The sequence below is a fragment of the Salmo salar genome, chromosome ssa19 (assembly GCF_905237065.1).
Source record: "Salmo salar chromosome ssa19, Ssal_v3.1, whole genome shotgun sequence".
Taxonomy (NCBI): Eukaryota; Metazoa; Chordata; class Actinopteri; order Salmoniformes; family Salmonidae; genus Salmo; species Salmo salar.
In genome coordinates, this window is record NC_059460.1 from 82281302 (window position 1) to 82298713 (window position 17412).

The 17412-nt window shown below is 42.7% G+C and overlaps 1 protein-coding gene across 3 annotated transcripts in view; it reads left to right on the forward strand.

The window, feature by feature from the left end:
* Positions 1-14545, forward strand: part of LOC106579718 (XK, Kell blood group complex subunit-related family, member 9) — a 15922-nt gene extending 1377 nt beyond the window's left edge. The window contains exons 1-5 of one of the 3 annotated variants that reach the window (XM_014159866.2): positions 641-814; positions 946-1539; positions 4081-4292; positions 13173-13255; positions 13363-14545. In XM_014159866.2, the coding sequence (XP_014015341.1) occupies positions 1223-1539; positions 4081-4292; positions 13173-13255; positions 13363-13929 (1179 nt within the window). In that variant the 5' untranslated portion in view covers positions 641-814; positions 946-1222 and the 3' untranslated portion in view covers positions 13930-14545. Of the gene's footprint in view, positions 1-640; positions 815-932; positions 1540-4080; positions 4293-13172; positions 13256-13362 lie in introns of those variants that run through there. The other 2 variants (XM_014159867.2, XM_014159865.2) reach the window with 2 other exon arrangements.
* Positions 14546-17412: the final 2867 nt, after the last annotated feature.

A 17412-nucleotide genomic window follows, 5' to 3' on the forward strand; every position in this document is an offset into this window, starting at 1 on the left:
ACTTACAGGAGCATTAGGGTTAAGTGGACCAGCTCACTAGTCACCATAGCAGCACCCACCCGTAGCACACGCTCCAGCAGGTATATCTCACTGGTCACCACCAAAGCCAATTCCTCTTTTGGCCGCCTTTCCTTCCAGTTCTCTGCTGCCAATGACTCAGAGCAGCTCACAGATCACTGCACCTGTACATAGCCCATCTGTAAACAGCCCATCTATCTACCTCATCCCCATACTGTATTTATTTATTTATCTTGCTCCTTTGCACCCCAGTATCTCTACTTGCACATTCATCTTCTGCACATCTACCATTCCAGTGTTTAATTGCTATATTGTAATTACTTCACCACCATGGCCTATTTATTGCCTTAACTCCCTTATCTCACCTCATTTGCACTCACTGTATATAGACTTTTTGTTTTCTTTTGTTCTACTGTATTATTGACTGTATGTTTTGTTTATTCCATGTGTAACTCTGTGTTGTTATATGTGTCGAATTTGCTATGCTTTATCTTGGCCAGGTCGCAGTTGTAAATGAGAACTTGTTCACAACTAGCCTACCTGGTTAAATAAAGGTGAAATAAAAAATACATTTTAAAAGTGCCTTGCACAAGGGCACAGACAGATTTTTCACCTAATCAGCTCAGGGGATACAAACCAGTGAACTTTCGGTTACTGGCCCAACGCTTTTAACTGCTAGGCTACCTGCCACTCCGTCAGCAGTTCATTATCAAGAGTTTATGATGAGAGAAAATAAGGCAAAGGGTAATGTGAAATCAGAGAAACATCATCTGAGCTCAAGTACAGTCACGGCAATGTATGGATTTCACTGTTTTATTTACATGTGTATAGTTTATAATGGTTTAAACATAATTTATGCATGTGACTAAATTGTATTTATGATATATCTGATTTCTGGTCCTAAAATTCTGTAGTCTTCTTTTACAGGGTATTGAGATGTTCTCAAACGTTCTTGTGGACAGTATAGTCTCGGAAATCCCAGACCTGTCGTGAGCATTGTTCATATGGGAGGCAGGCCACCTCGGGAGTTAAGGACAGACCATTCCTCCCCATAGCAACTATGCATATAAGTAATTCCAGAACCAAGAACTCCCCAAAAGACAAGCTCAATCAATCACCCAGAAGATTTACATTTACAGAATTTTCACTTTAATCATGATGATTTAGTGACTTCTTGCCATTGAGTGAAAACTGACCAGCAAACATGCTTCAAACAGACTCTGAGTTCACTAAAACACGATGGATCTGTACTGTCATAGGACTGGGCTTTTACCTGGTGGACATTGTGACAGATGTGGGACTAGCGGTGAAGTACTTCCTGGTCGGAGACCTGGTCTGGTCTGGACTGACTTTAGTCTTTGTGGTGGTCGGATCAGCAGTCACGCAGGTCTTCAGTTATTCCTGGTACAGAGATGACATGAGAAAACCCCTCGTTAACTCAGGTAGAGATGGGCTGATATCTGGAATGAACAGAAGAGGATTGATTGGACTCCATGTCACGCAGACGGGCATCTTCACCAGGTATGTGAAGGTATTAGGTAACATATATGGATATTATATTTATTCTCAACTTCGTAGTGACGTTCGCTTGAGATGTACACACGCTAGTACACTTCCCCGACGGGATGACGAAATCATCCGAAAGTCATTTTCATCTTTGACAGTTATTTAGCTTTTGTAACTTGGTATCTTTTGAAATCAGATCTTTAGATGTAGGTTATAGTGTTATAAAGTCAGAATTATTTAACGCAAAGACAAGTACAATGACAGATAAGACTGTGTTCTCTTGCATGGGACTGAAACTACATGTCCTAATATTCTTTACACATCATCTGGTATTCTCAGGAAGTGAAAGGGGAGTTGTCAACAGTCCTTATATTCTCTCTGTCTTTACACACCATCTGGTATTCTCAGGAAGTGAAAGGGGAGTTGTCAACAGTCCTTATATTCTCTCTGTCTTTACACACCATCTAGTATTCTCAGGAAGTGAAAGGGGAGTTGTCAACAGTCCTTATATTCTCTCTGTCTTTACACACCATCTAGTATTCTCAGGAAGTGAAAGGGGAGTTGTCAACAGTCCTTATATTCTCTCTGTCTTTACACACCATCTGTATTCTCAGGAAGTGAAAGGGAGTTGTCAACATTCTTAAGGTAAAATGAATGGCATCTCAAGTATGTTACTTGGGCATAGTGGTAATGTTATATGTAGACTGGACTTACCATAGTAGTAGCATTACATACTGTACCTGTGCAGACTGGAAATACCACATTATTGTCTTTCTGTCTGTCTCTAAAATGCCTTCCCGAAAGTGTTCACATCCCTTGACTTTTTCCCACATTGTGTTATGTTATAGTCTGAATTTAAAATTGATACAATTGAGATTTTGTGTCACTGATCTACACACAAAACCCCCATAATGTCTAAGTAGAATAATGTTTTTTAGACATTTTTACAAATTAATTAAAACGGTCCCGTGTGGCTCAGTTGGTAGAGCATGGTGTTTGCAACACCAGGGTTGTGGGTTCGATTCCCACGGGGGAGCCAGTACGGAGAAGAAAAAATGTATGAAATGTATGCATTCACTACTGTAAGTCGCTCTGGATAAGAGCGTCTGCTAAATGACTAAAATGTAAATGTCTTGAGTCAATAAAGTATTCAACCTCTTTGTTATGGCCTAAATAAGTTCAGGAGTAAACATGTGCTTAACAAGTCACATAATCAGTTGCTCTGTGTGCAATAATAGTGTTGAATATTATTTTTGAATGACTACCTCATCTCTGTACCCCACACATACAATTATCTGTAAAGTCCCTCAATTGAGTTGTGAATTTTCAAGCACAGATTCAACCACAAAGAACAGGGAGGTTTTTCAATGCTTTGCAAAGAAGGGCACCGATTGGTTGGTGTGATAAAAATGAAAGAGGAAGACGGAATACCCCTTTAAGCATGACGACGTTATTAATTACACATTGGATGGTGAATCAATACACCCAGCCACTAGAAAGATACAGGCGTCCTTCTTAACTCAGTTGCCGGAGAGGAAGGAAACCACTCAAGGATTTCACCATGAGGCCAATGGGGACTTTAAAACAGTTACAGAGTTTAATGGCTTTGATAGGAGAAAACTGAGGATGGATCAACAACATTGTAGTTACTCTACAATACCAACCTAAATAACAGAGTGAAAAGAAGGAAGCCTGTACAGAATAACAAATATTCCAAAACATGCATCCTCTTTGCAACAAGTCACTTAAAGAGTCAATCAGCTGTTTAAACAATAACAAAGTGTCCTCCACACCACTGTTTTGGATGAGCCCGAAGAAATGTAACCACTCTCAAATCAATAGACAGATCTACGGGATGCAAAGACTGACCATCCATGATATCAAAGTTAGAGTGTTAACCATGCTTTTAGGCTGCATCGTGTTTGTTCACATTTACTTAGTTTACAAACATTATAGTGAAACAAGCCTATATTGTGGGTTCTGAAGGGGTACAATAGATGAACTAAGCTCATTTATAAGTTGTACTTTTCATGTAAATTATATTTAGTCTCCAAATGTTTACACATATTTCTCGCTTTGTTAATCAAATCAAATCGAATTGTTATTTGTTACACGATTCATGAACAACAGGTGTAGATTAACAGTGAAATGCTTAATTACGGACCTTCTCAACAATACAGAGAGAAACATGGAAACATAATAACGAGGAATAAATACACTATGAGTAATGATAACTAGGCTATATACAGTGAGGACCAGTACAGAGTCTATGTGCAGGGTTACCAGGTAACTCAGGTAGACAGGTACATATGTAATGATAACTAGGCTATATACAGTGAGGACCAGTACTGAGTCTATGTGCAGGGTTACCAGGTAACTCAGGTAGATAAGTACATATGTAATGACAACTAGGCTATATACAGTGAGGACCAGTATGTGTTCAGTTACTACCACCTGTTGAAGGCTGGTTTCAGGGTGTCTGTCTGTCTGCACTCCTGTCCATTCGTCTGTCTGTCTGTCTATCTCTATACCAATACACATCTCTTTTTCTGTTAGGTACTACGACCTGTTGAAGGTGGGATACAGGGCGGTGTTTTCCGAGCCTCTTGGGCCTGTGGAATGCCCCAGAGACGTGCACCTAGCCCTGTTTGGCCGAGCGACTGATCTGAGCATGCTCAAACTTTTTGAGACGTTCCTTGAGAGCGTTCCACAGCTAGTCCTCCAACTCTACATTATGCTGGGTCACGGACACAGGTCCATACTACAATGTGAGTACTGTAGCAAACATCATCACAATTGATAAAAAGGTTTTAAAAATTATGTTTTTTAAAGGTTTAAAAACAACTAATAAAGGCAACAGTTGAAGATTCTCCAAACTTTTAGATTTGTTATAAAATCCATCAGATATTGATAGAATTATAGCACATAAAACCTTTTACTGGCACGGACAAGTAATGAATGGAGTTCAGGAATTTTGGTGGAATTCTGGTATTAAATTGATTGTAAAATGAATATATATATAATTTTTTTTACATTCGGAAAGTATTCAGACCACTTTACTTTTTCCACATTTTATTACACTACAGCCTTATTCGAAAATTGATTAAATAGTTTATTTCCCTCATCAATCTACACACAATACCCCATAATGACATCACAATACCCCATAATGACATCACAATACCCCACAATGACAAAGCAAAAACAGTTTTTTAGATATTTTTGCAAATGCAACATTTACATAAGTATTCAGACTCTTTACTCAGTACTTTGTTGAATCCCCTTTGGCAGCGATTACAGCCTTGAGTCTTCTTGGGTATTACGCTACAAGCTTGGCAAACCTGTATTTGGAGAGTTTCTCCCATTCTTCTCTGCAGATCCTCTCAAGCTCTGTAGGGTTGGATGGGGAGCGTCGCTGCACAGCTATTTTTAGTTCTCTCCAGAGATGTTAGATCGGGTTCATGTCCAGGCTCTGGCTGGGCCATATTCAGAGACTTGTCCCGAAGCCACTGCTATGTTGTCTTGTCTGTGTGCTTAGGGTTGTTGTCCTGCTGGAAGGTGAACCTTCGCTCCATTCTGAGGTCCTGAGCGCTCTGGAGTAAGTTTTTATCAAGAATCTCTCTGTACTTTGCTTTGTTTATCTTTCCCTCGAACCTGACTAGTCTCTTCATCAGACCAGATAATCTTGTTTCTCATGGTGTGAGAGTCCTTTAGGTGCCTATTGGCAAACTCCAAGCGGCCTGTCATGTGTCATGTGCCTTTTACTGAGGAGTGGCTTCCGTCTGGCCACTACAATAAAGGCCTGATTGGTGGAGTGATGCAGAGATGGTTGTCCTTCTGGATGGTTTTCCCATATCCACAGAGAAACTCTGGAGCTCTGTCAGAGTGACCATCGGGTTCTTGGTCACCTCCCTGACCAAGACCCTTCTCCCCCGATTGCTCAGTTTGGCAGGGCGTCCAGCTCTAGGAAAAGTCTTGGAGGTTCCACATTTCTTCCATTTAAGAATGATGGAGGCCACAGTGTTCTTGGGGGCCTTCAATACTGCAGACATGTTTTGGTAGCCTTCCCCAGATCTGTGCCTCGACACAATCCTGTCTCTGAGCTCTACGGACAATTCCTTCAACCTCATAGCTTGGTTTTTGTTCTGACATGCACTGTCAACTGTGGGACCTTATATAGACAGGAGTGTGCATTTCCAAATCATGTCCAATCAATTGAATTTACCACAGGTGAACTCCAAGCAAGTTGTAGAAACATCTCAAGGATGATCAATGGAAACAGGATGCACCTGAGCTCAATTTTGAGTCTCATAGCAAAGGGTTGGAATACTTATGTAAATAGGGTATTTCTGTTTTTTATTTTTAATATTTAATATTTGTAATAATTTGCTTTGTCGTTATGGGGTATTGTGTGCAGATTGATGAGGATTTGTATATATAATCCATTTCAGAATAAGGCTGTAACATAGCAACATTTGGAAAAAGTGAAGGGGTCTGAATAAATAACCCTACCTGTATTTACATGTTCTGTGTACCCTACCTGTATTTACCGGTTCTGTTCTACCCTACCTGTATTTACCTGTTCTGTATACCCTACCTGTACTTACCTGTTCTGTACACCCTACCTGCATTTACCTATTCTGTGAACCCTACCTGCATTTACCTGTTCTGTAAACTCTACCTGTTTTTTCCATGTTCTGTATACCCTACCTGTATTAACCTGTTCTGTTTACCCTACCTGTAATTACCTGTGCTGTATACCCTACCTGTATTTACCTGTTCTGTGAACCCTACCTGTATTAACCTGTTCTGTGTAGCCTACCTGCATTTACCTGTTCTGTGCACCCTACCTGTATTTACCTGTTCTTTGGACCCTACCTGTATATACCTGTTCTGTGTACCCTACCTGTATTTACCTGTTCTGTTCACCCTACCTGTATTTACCTGTTCTGTGGACCCTACCTGTACTTACCTGTTCTGTTACCCTACCTGTATTTACCTGTTCTGTGGACCCTACCTGTATATACCTGTTCTGTGCACCCTACCTGTATTTACCTGTTCTGTTCACCCTACCTGTATTTACCTGTTCTGTGGACCCTACCTGTACTTACCTGTTCTGTTACCCTACCTGTATTTACCTGTTCTGTGGACCCTACCTGTATATACCTGTTCTGTGTACCCTACCTGTATTTACCTGTTCTGTGTAGCCTACCTGTATTTACCTGTTCTGTGTACCCTACCTGTATTTACCTGTTCTGTATACCCTACCTGTATTTACCTGTTCTGTTTACCCTACCTGTATTTACCTGTTCTGTGTACCCTACCTGTATATACCTGTTCTGTGTACCCTACCTGTATTTACCTGTTCTGTGTAGCCTACCTGTATTTACCTGTTCTGTATACCCTACCTGTATTTACCTGTTCTGTGTACCCTACCTGTATTTACCTGTTCTGTGTACCCTACCTGCATTTACCTGTTCTGTCTACCCTACCTGTATTTACCTGTTCTGTACACCCTACCTGCATTTACCTGTTCTGTACACCCTACCTGTATTTACCTGTTCTGTATACCCTACCTGCATTTACCTATTCTGTATACCCTACCTGTATTTACCTGTTCTGTATACCCTACCTGCATTTACCTATTCTGTACACCCTACCTGTATTTACCTGTTCTGTACACCCTACCTGTATTTACCTGTTCTGTATACCCTACCTGTATATACCTGTTCTGTGTACCCTACCTGTATTTACCTGTTCTGTGAACCCTACCTGTATATACCTGTTCTGTTACCCTACCTGTATTTACCTGTTCTGTGCACCCTACCTGTATTTACCTGTTCTGTGTACCCTACCTGTATTTACCTGTTCTGTGTACCCTACCTGTATATACCTGTTCTGTGTACCCTACCTGTATTTACCTGTTCTGTGTACCCTACCTGTATATACCTATTCTGTATACCCTACCTGTATTTACCTGTTCTGTCTACCCTACCTGTATTTACCTGTTCTGTACACCCTACCTGCATTTACCTGTTCTGTACACCCTACCTGTATTTACCTGTTCTGTATACCCTACCTGCATTTACCTATTCTGTATACCCTACCTGTATTTACCTGTTCTGTATACCCTACCTGCATTTACCTGTTCTGTACACCCTACCTGTATTTACCTGTTCTGTACACCCTACCTGTATTTACCTGTTCTGTATACCCTACCTGTATATACCTGTTCTGTGTACCCTACCTGTATTTACCTGTTCTGTGAACCCTACCTGTATATACCTGTTCTGTTTACCCTACCTGTATTTACCTGTTCTGTGCACCCTACCTGTATTTACCTGTTCTGTGTACCCTACCTGTATTTACCTGTTCTGTGTACCCTACCTGTATATACCTGTTCTGTGAACCCTACCTGTATTTACCTGTTCTGTGTACCCTAGCTATATATACCTGTTCTGTGTACCCTACCTGTATTTACCTGTTCTGTGCACCCTACCTGTATTTACCTGTTCTGTGCACCCTACCTGTATTTACCTGTTCTGTGCACCCTACCTGTATATACCTGTTCTGTGAACCCTACCTGTATTTACCTGTTCTGTGTACCCTACCTATATATACCTGTTCTGTGTACCCTACCTGTATTCTATTTGTTCTGTGCACCCTACCTGTATTTACCTGTTCTGTATACCCTACCTGTATTTACCTGTTCTGTATACCCTACCTGTATTTACCTGTTCTGTTACCCTACCTGTATTTATCTGTTCTGTGTACCCTACCTGTACTTACCTGTTCTGTACACCCTACCTGTATTTACCTGTTCTGTATACCCTACCTGTATTTACCTGTTCTGTACACCCTACCTGTATTTACCTGTTCTGTATACCCTACCTGCATTTACCTGTTCTGTGCACCCTACCTGTATTTACCTGTTCTGTACACCCTTCCTGTATTTACCTGTTCTGTACACCCTACCTGTATTTACCTGTTCTGTGTACCCTACCTGCATTTACCTGTTCTGTCTACCCTACCTGTATTTACCTGTTCTGTATATACCCTACCTGTATTTACCTGTTCTGTATACCCTACCTGTACTTACCTGTTCTGTACACCCTACCTGCATTTACCTATTCTGTGAACCCTACCTGCATTTACCTGTTCTGTAAACTCTACCTGTTTTTTCCATGTTCTGTATATACCCTACCTGTATTTACCTGTTCTGTGTAGCCTACCTGTACTTACCTGTTCTGTTACCCTACCTGTATATACCTGTTCTGTGAACCCTACCTGTATTTACCTGTTCTGTGAACCCTACCTGTATTTACCTGTTCTGTGAACCCTACCTGCATTTACCTGTTCTGTGTACCCTACCTGTATATACCTTTTCTGTTTACCCTACCTGTATTTACCTGTTTTGTGTACCCTACCTGCATTTACCTGTTCTGTATACCCTACCTGTATTTACCTGTTCTGTACACCCTACCTGTATTTACCTGTTCTGTGTACCCTACCTGCACTTACCTGTTCTGTACACCCTACCTGTATTTACCTATTTTGTGTACCCTACCTGCATTTACCTGTTCTGTAAACCCTACCTGTATTTACCTGTTCTGTACACCCTACCTGTATTTACCTGTTCTGTGTACCCTACCTGCATTTACCTGTTCTGTCTACCCTACCTGTATTTACCTGTTTTGTGTACCCTACCTGCATTTACCTGTTCTGTATACCCTACCTGTATTTACCTGTTCTGTACACCCTACCTGTATATACCTGTTCTGTGTACCCTACCTGCATTTACCTGTTCTGTCTACCCTACCTGTATTTACCTGTTCTGTATATACCCTACCTGTATTTACCTGTTCTGTATACCCTACCTGTACTTACCTGTTCTGTACACCCTACCTGCATTTACCTGTTCTGTAAACTCTACCTGTTTTTTCCATGTTCTGTATATACCCTACCTGTATTTACCTGTTCTGTATACCCTACCTGTACTTACCTGTTCTGTGAACCCTACCTGCATTTACCTGTTCTTTGAACCCTACCTGTATTTACCTGTTCTGTGTAGCCTACCTGTACTTACCTGTTCTGGTACCCTACCTGTATATACCTGTTCTGTGTACCCTACCTGTATTTACCTGTTCTGTGTACCCTACCTGTATATACCTTTTCTGTGTACCCTACCTGTATTTACCTGTTTTGTGTACCCTACCTGTACTTACCTGTTCTGTTACCCTACCTGTATTTACCTGTTCTGTTTACCCTACCTGTATTTACCTGTTCTGTACACCCTACCTGTACTTACCTGTTCTGTATACCCTACCTGCTTTTACCTATTCTGTGTACCCTACCTGTATATACCTGTTCTGTGTTGCCTACCTGTACTTACCTGTTCTGTACACCCTACCTGCTTTTACCTATTCTGTGAACCCTACCTGCATTTACCTGTTCTGTCTACCCTACCTGTATTTACCTGTTCTGTATATACCCTACCTGTATTTACCTGTTCTGTGAACCCTACCTGTATTTACCTGTTCTGTATACCCTACCTGTATTTACCTGTTCTGTGTACCCTACCTGTACTTACCTGTTCTGACCACCCTACCTGTATTTACCTGTTCTGTATACCCTACCTGTATTTACCTGTTCTGTATACCCTACCTGCATTTACCTGTTCTGTGTACCCTACCTGTATATACCTGTTCTGTGTTGCCTACCTGTATTTACCTGTTCTGTCTACCCTACCTGTATATACCTGCTCTGTCTAGACAGCCTGTACTCACCTGCTCTGTCTAGACTTCCAGCACTCACCTGCTCTGTGTAGACTGCCTGTACTCACCTGCTCTGTCTAGACAGCCTGTACTCACCTGCTCTGTCCAGACTTCCAGCACTCACCTGATCTGTCTAGACTGCCTGCACTCACCTGCTCTGTCTAGACTGCCTGCACTCACCTGCTCTGTCTAGACTGCCTCAGTAATTACCTTTGTCGCGTTCTGTTGCATAATTCAACAAGTGTATCAACAGCTGAGAGAGAGAGAGAGAGAGAGAGAGAGAGAGAGAGAGAGAGAGAGAGAGAGAGAGAGAGAGAGACTGTGTGTTAGAGAGAGAGGCACAGAGTGCACCCACTGCCACAACTTTTTGGAGACTTGCCCATTTCTCTCCAAAATATACTCACACTAGAACCACACTAGAACTAGACTAGAACCACACTAGAACTAGACTAGAACCAGACTAGAACTACACTAGAACCACACTAGAACTAGACTAGAACCAGACTAGAAGTACACTAGAACCACACTAGAACCAGACTAGAACAACACTAGAACCACACTAGAACCAGACTTGAACTAGACTAGAACCACACTAGAACTATACTAGAACCAGACTAGAACTAGACTAGAACCACACTAGAACTATACTAGAACCACACTAGAACCACACTAGAACTACACTAGAACCACACTAGAACCACACTAGAACCAGACTAGAACTAGACTAGAACCACACTAGAACTATACTAGAACCACACTAGAACCACACTAGAACTACACTAGAACCACACTAGAACCAGACTAGAACCACACTAGAACCACACTAGAACCATACTAGAATCACACTAGAACCACATTAGAATCAGACTAGAACCACAATAGAACCACACTAAAACCACACTAGAACCAGACTAGAACCACACTAGAACCAGACTAGAACTAGACTAGAACTAGACTAGAATCACACTAGATCCACACTAGAACCAGACTAGAACCACACTAGAACCACACTAGAACCAGACTAGAACTAGACTAGAACTAGACTAGAACCACACTAGATCCACACTAGAACCAGGCTAGAACCAGACTAGAACCACACTAGAACCACACTAGAACCACACTAGAACCAGACTAGAACTAGACTAGAACTAGACTAGAACCACACTAGAACCACACTAGAACCACACTAGAATCAGACTAGAACCACACTCAAACCACACTAAAACCACACTAGAACCAGACTAGAACCAGACTAGAACCAGACTAGAACCACACTAGAACCACACTAGAACCACACAAGATTCACACTAGAACCACACTAGAACCACACTAGAACCAGACTAGAACCACACTAGAACCACACTAGAACCAGACTAGAACCACACTAGAACCACACTAGAACCAGACTAGAACCACACTAGAATCAGACTAGAACCACACTAGAACCACACTAGAACCAGACTAGAACCACACTAGAATCAGACTAGAACCACACTAGAACCACACTAGAACCAGACTAGAACCACGCTAAAATCAGACTAGAACCAGACTAGAACCAGTCTTGAACCACACTAGAACCACACTAGATCCACACTAGAACCACACTAGAACCAGACTAGAACCACACTAGAACCACACTAGAACTAGACTAAAACCACACTAGATCCACACTAGAACCAGACTAGAACCACGCTAAAATCAGACTAGAACCAGACTAGAACCAGTCTTGAACCACACTAGAACCACACTAGAACCATACTAGAACCAGACTAGAACCAGACTAGCACCACACTAGAACCAGACTAGAACCAGACTAGAACTAGACTAGAACCAGACTAGAACCACACTAGAACCACACTAGAACCAGACTAGAACCACACTAGATCTGCTGCTCTAAAATATCTCATGTTTGTCTCTCACATTCCTGTCTCTCACATGCCTGTCTCTCACATATCTGTCTCTCACATGTCTTTCTCTCACATGTCTGTCTCTCACATGCCTGTCTCTCACATGTCTGTCTCTCACATATCTGTCTATCATATGCCTGTCTCTCACATGACTGTCTCTCACATATCTGTCTCTCACATGCCCTTCTCTCACATATCTGTCTCTCACATGCCTGTCTCTCACATATCTGTCTCTCACATGCCCTTCTCTCACATATCTGTCTTTCACATGCCTGTCTCTCACATGCCCTTCTCTCACATATCTGTCTTTCACATGCCTGTCTCTCACATGCCTGTCTCTCACATATCTGTCTCTCACATGCCCTTCTCTCACATATCTGTCTCTCACATGCCTGTCTCTCACATGCCCTTCTCTCACATATCTGTCTCTCACATGCCTGTCTCTCACATGTCTGTCTCCCACATGCCTGTCTCTCACATATCTGTCTCTCACATATCTGTCTCTCACATGCCTGTCTCTCACATATCTGTCTCTCACATGCCTGTCTCTCACATGTCTGTCTCTCACATGCCTGTCTCTCACATGCCTGTCTCTCACATATCTGTCTCTCACATGCCTGTCTCTCACATGTCTGTCTCTCACATATCTGTCTCTCACATATCTGTCTCTCACATGCCTGTCTCTCACATATCTGTCTCTCACATGCGTGTCTCTCACATGTCTGTCTCTCACATGTCTGTCTCTCACATGCCCGTCTCTCACATGTCTGTCTCTCACATATCTGTCTCTCACATGTCTGTCTCTCACATATCTGTCTCTCACATGCCTGTCTCTCACATGCCTGTCTCTCACATATCTGTCTCTCACATGCCTGTCTCTCACATATCTGTCTCTCACATGCCTGTCTCTCACATGCCTGTCTCTCAAGATTCTTCTGTAATCTGTGTCTCATCTTCCCCTGTCCAGGCATCTGCATGGTGGGCTCATTCATCAACATCGCCTGGGCTATAGTGGACTACCGCCGATGTCTCCGCCGATCCTTACCCCAGGTAATATAATAATGATATATAATAATATGTAATAACATAATCATATGATCATATAGTGATATATATATATATATATACAATTATAATAATTAATATAACATCCACAGGTACGAGAGATGCCTTCTGGCCTCCCTACCTTCGTCTATCTCCTGTACAAGCTGTTGACCATCACCACTCACATCCTCAGCCTCAGCCTCTTCCTCGTCCTCAGCCTCTACAGTACCCTGGGAATGGCTGTCGTCTGGCTGGCAGGAACCGTCTGGGCCCATTGGGTCCGTACTGACTTCTGTACGTCTAGAGGTCTAGAGAGGCTCTATCGGATCATCGTGGGAGTCGTCCTCATGTTCACCTTCTTTAACGTGAAAGGACAGGATACCAGTTGGCCGATGGCTGTGTACTACGTTCTCTTTGCGTTAGTGAACCTCGCTGGTCCTTTGCTGCTGGTTCTGGTGAGGCCAGAGGTTAACGATGCTGAGTACTTCTGGCCGGTGACTCTGCTGATATTTGGAGGGACAGTTCTAGGGCTGGCCTGTCTGCTCCTGTATTATACTATCTGCCACCCTAGAGGGAAGAGTCTACAGGCAGATGAGGTGGATGGACACATGGGAGGACAGGAGAGGGAAACAGAGACGTCAGACAACACGGTGAGAATGAGGAACTTCTTACAGCTCTGAGCCTCGTCTTCCTATTTACCACTTTTGATTCAATGGATGAGTTAAAATGGCATTCAGGCATTCGAAAAGCAAAGTGGACACCCAGACACTTTTGTTTTGGTCCACAGCTTGAGGGATAGGTTGGAGAAACGCAACTCTGCTAAGACAAACTTTGTTTGTTGGACTGTCTGGTTGGTGAACTCTGACTGTCATCCTTTTTGGTTATTAAGTCATTTCAGCCTTCTCTTATCAGTTTGTGTTACCTCCAGTCATACAGCTGCTGTTGTCTTTCCAGAACGCTGCAGCCGTTACCTTGGAAACATAGGCTTCTTTAAGGTTGTCTTGTGACATCACAGCATTTGGTCGTGCTCACGCACCCTCGGGAGATCAAAGTCTCTTTTCTTCCTCATCTCCAGTTTCCTGCACCACTCGGAATGACCTGAACGACCTGAAAGACCTGAACGACCTGAACGACCTGAACGACCTGAACGACCTGAACGACCTGAACGACCTGATAGACCTGAACGACCTGAACGACCTGAACGACCTGAAAGACCTGAACGACCTGAACGACCTGATAGACCTGAACGACCTGATAGACCTGAACGACCTGAACGACCTGAACGACCTGAAAGACCTGAACGACCTGAACGACCTGAACGACCTGAACGACCTGAAAGACCTGAACGACCTGAACGACCTGAACGACCTGAACGACCTGAAAGACCTGAACGACCTGAACGACCTGAACGACCTGAACGACCTGAACGACCTGATAGACCTGAACGACCTGAACGACCTGATAGACCTGAACGACCTGAACGACCTGAACGACCTGAAAGACCTGAACGACCTGAACGACCTGATAGACCTGAACGACCTGATAGACCTGAACGACCTGAACGACCTGAACGACCTGAACGACCTGAACGACCTGAACGACCTGAACGACCTGAAAGACCTGAACGACCTGAACGACCTGATAGACCTGAACGACCTGATAGACCTGAACGACCTGAACGACCTGAACGACCTGAAAGACCTGAACGACCTGAACGACCTGAACGACCTGAACGACCTGAAAGACCTGAACGACCTGAACGACCTGAACGACCTGAACGACCTGAACGACCTGAACGACCTGAAAGACCTGAACGACCTGAACGACCTGAACGACCTGATAGACCTGAACTGTTAAAAAGGTGTATGATATTTGACCTTTCAGGTCTGGTCCCTTCAGCTGAGATGAAGGAGAGGACACAAGGGAGTCACTTCACGCTAGTGAGACCCAGCCCCTATCTGTGGATTCAGGATGTGCAACGCAAAATAGAGAACACAAGGTGGCACCGTTGTCTGTCTTTACAGGCTATGGCCATCTAGCGTTATAGGGTAAAGTGAAGAGGAAGACGTTGCTATGGACTTTCTCTTTGATATTTTATAGACTCTTTTACTGACCTGCCAATAACTGAAAGATGTCTAAATGATTTTAATCTCTGACACATTTTCCACTGTTCCTGCTAGTTTAACTGTCCTTTAATCTCTATAAGTATTCTGATGTTCTGTGTAGTATTTACTATCTGTGAATGCACTTTAAAACGTAAAAAATATAACGTACTTAATAATAAAAATGTAGCGTAACTACCTTTCATCGTTACAATTAGTATTACAGAGATTATAGACGACATACTGTATGAACCTTGAGTACCAGCTCAGAAATACCCCCGACACTAACAAGGGTCATTCCAATGCTAATTCATCAAAACAAACCAGGTCTCGTTTGTTCCTTTGACTACAGTCAAAACACTGGGAGAGCCGAATGTTCGATCTGAGCGCAGCGCTTCCTTCAGGCTGTGGCTGAGGGGCGCTGACGTGTGCCTCTCCGATGGCGTCTCAAATGGCACCCTATTCTCTATTTCAGTGCACTGCTTTTGACCAGAACCCTGAGGTCTGGTCAAAAGTGTAGTGCACGAAATAGGGAATAGGCTGCCATAAAAATAGTGCACTATATAGGGAATAGTGTGCCATAAAAATAGTGGACTATATAGGGAATAGTGTGCCATAAAAGTAGTGGACTATATAGGGAATAGTGTGCCATAAAAGTAGAGGACTATATAGGGAATAGTGTGCCATAAAAGTAGTGGACTATATAGGGAATAGTGTGCCATAAAAGTAGTGGACTATATAGGGAATAGTGTGCCATAAAAGTAGTGGACTATATAGGGAATAGTGTGCCATAAAAATAGTGCACTATATAGGGAATAGTGTGCCATAAAAATAGTGCACTATATAGGGAATAGTGTGCCATTCTGATGTAGGCTGTCTCTACACCCTTCGGTCTCACCCTCTGCCCCTGAGCTCACCTGAGAGGAACGCTGATGACGAACTGCAGGGTCCCTGAAACGGTAGTTGGCTCTAACCACTGGGCCGAAAGAAGACTTCCTGACTTGTTTACTAAAATAAAAAACCCTGGCAGTTTCACCTTTCATAGGAACTCTGTGAAACGACAAATTTAGATGAGGAAACTGACGCCACAGAGTAGGCTGAACCGCAGCCGTTTGCCTCAGATGGCACCCTATTCCCTATGAAGTGCACTAGTTTAGACCAGGGCTGGCACCCTATTCCCTATATAGTGCACTACTTTAGACCAGGGCTGGCAGCCTATTCCCTATGTAGTGCACTACTTTAGACCAGGGCTGGCACCCTATTCCCTATGTAGTGCACTACTTTAGACCAGGGCTGGTACCCTATTCCTTATATAGTGCACTGTATAAGGAATAGGATCCTGGTTAAAAGTAATGCACTGTATAGGGAATAGGGTGCCATTTGGGACGAAACGAGATGGTTTGTAGTAGACCAGCCTACTATAGTGAATGGAACAGACAGGGTTCAGGAGGTGGAGATATCAGTGAGGACAGATTAGGATTATGTCCATAATAACACTTTATTCCTAATACAGTACACTACTTTTTTACTAGAGCATTATGGGAACATAAACAGGACAAGACCTGAAAGTTAAAATCAAACGCCTAACTCAAAATTACAGAACTCTAAGTAGCACAGGCCTCAAACATATAATACCTGTCTGTCATCCTTCATCCTGTCTAGTGGAATGATCAGGTTTATAACACAGTTCATCCTGTCTAGTGGAATGATCAGGTTTATAACATCAGTTCATCCTGTCTAGTGGAATGATCAGGTTTATAACACAGTTCATCCTGTCTAGTGGAATGATCAGGTTTATAACATCGTTCATCCTGTCTAGTGGAATGATCAGGTTTATAACACAGTTCATCCTGTCTAGTGGAATGATCAGGTTTATAACACAGTTCATCCTGTCTAGTGGAATGATCAGGTTTATAACACAGTTCATCCTGTCTAGTGGAATGATCAGGTTTATAACACAGTTCATCCTGTCTAGTGGAATGATCAGGTTTATAACACAGTTCATCCTGTCTAGTGGAATGATCAGGTTTATAACACAGTTCATCCTGTCTAGTGGAATGA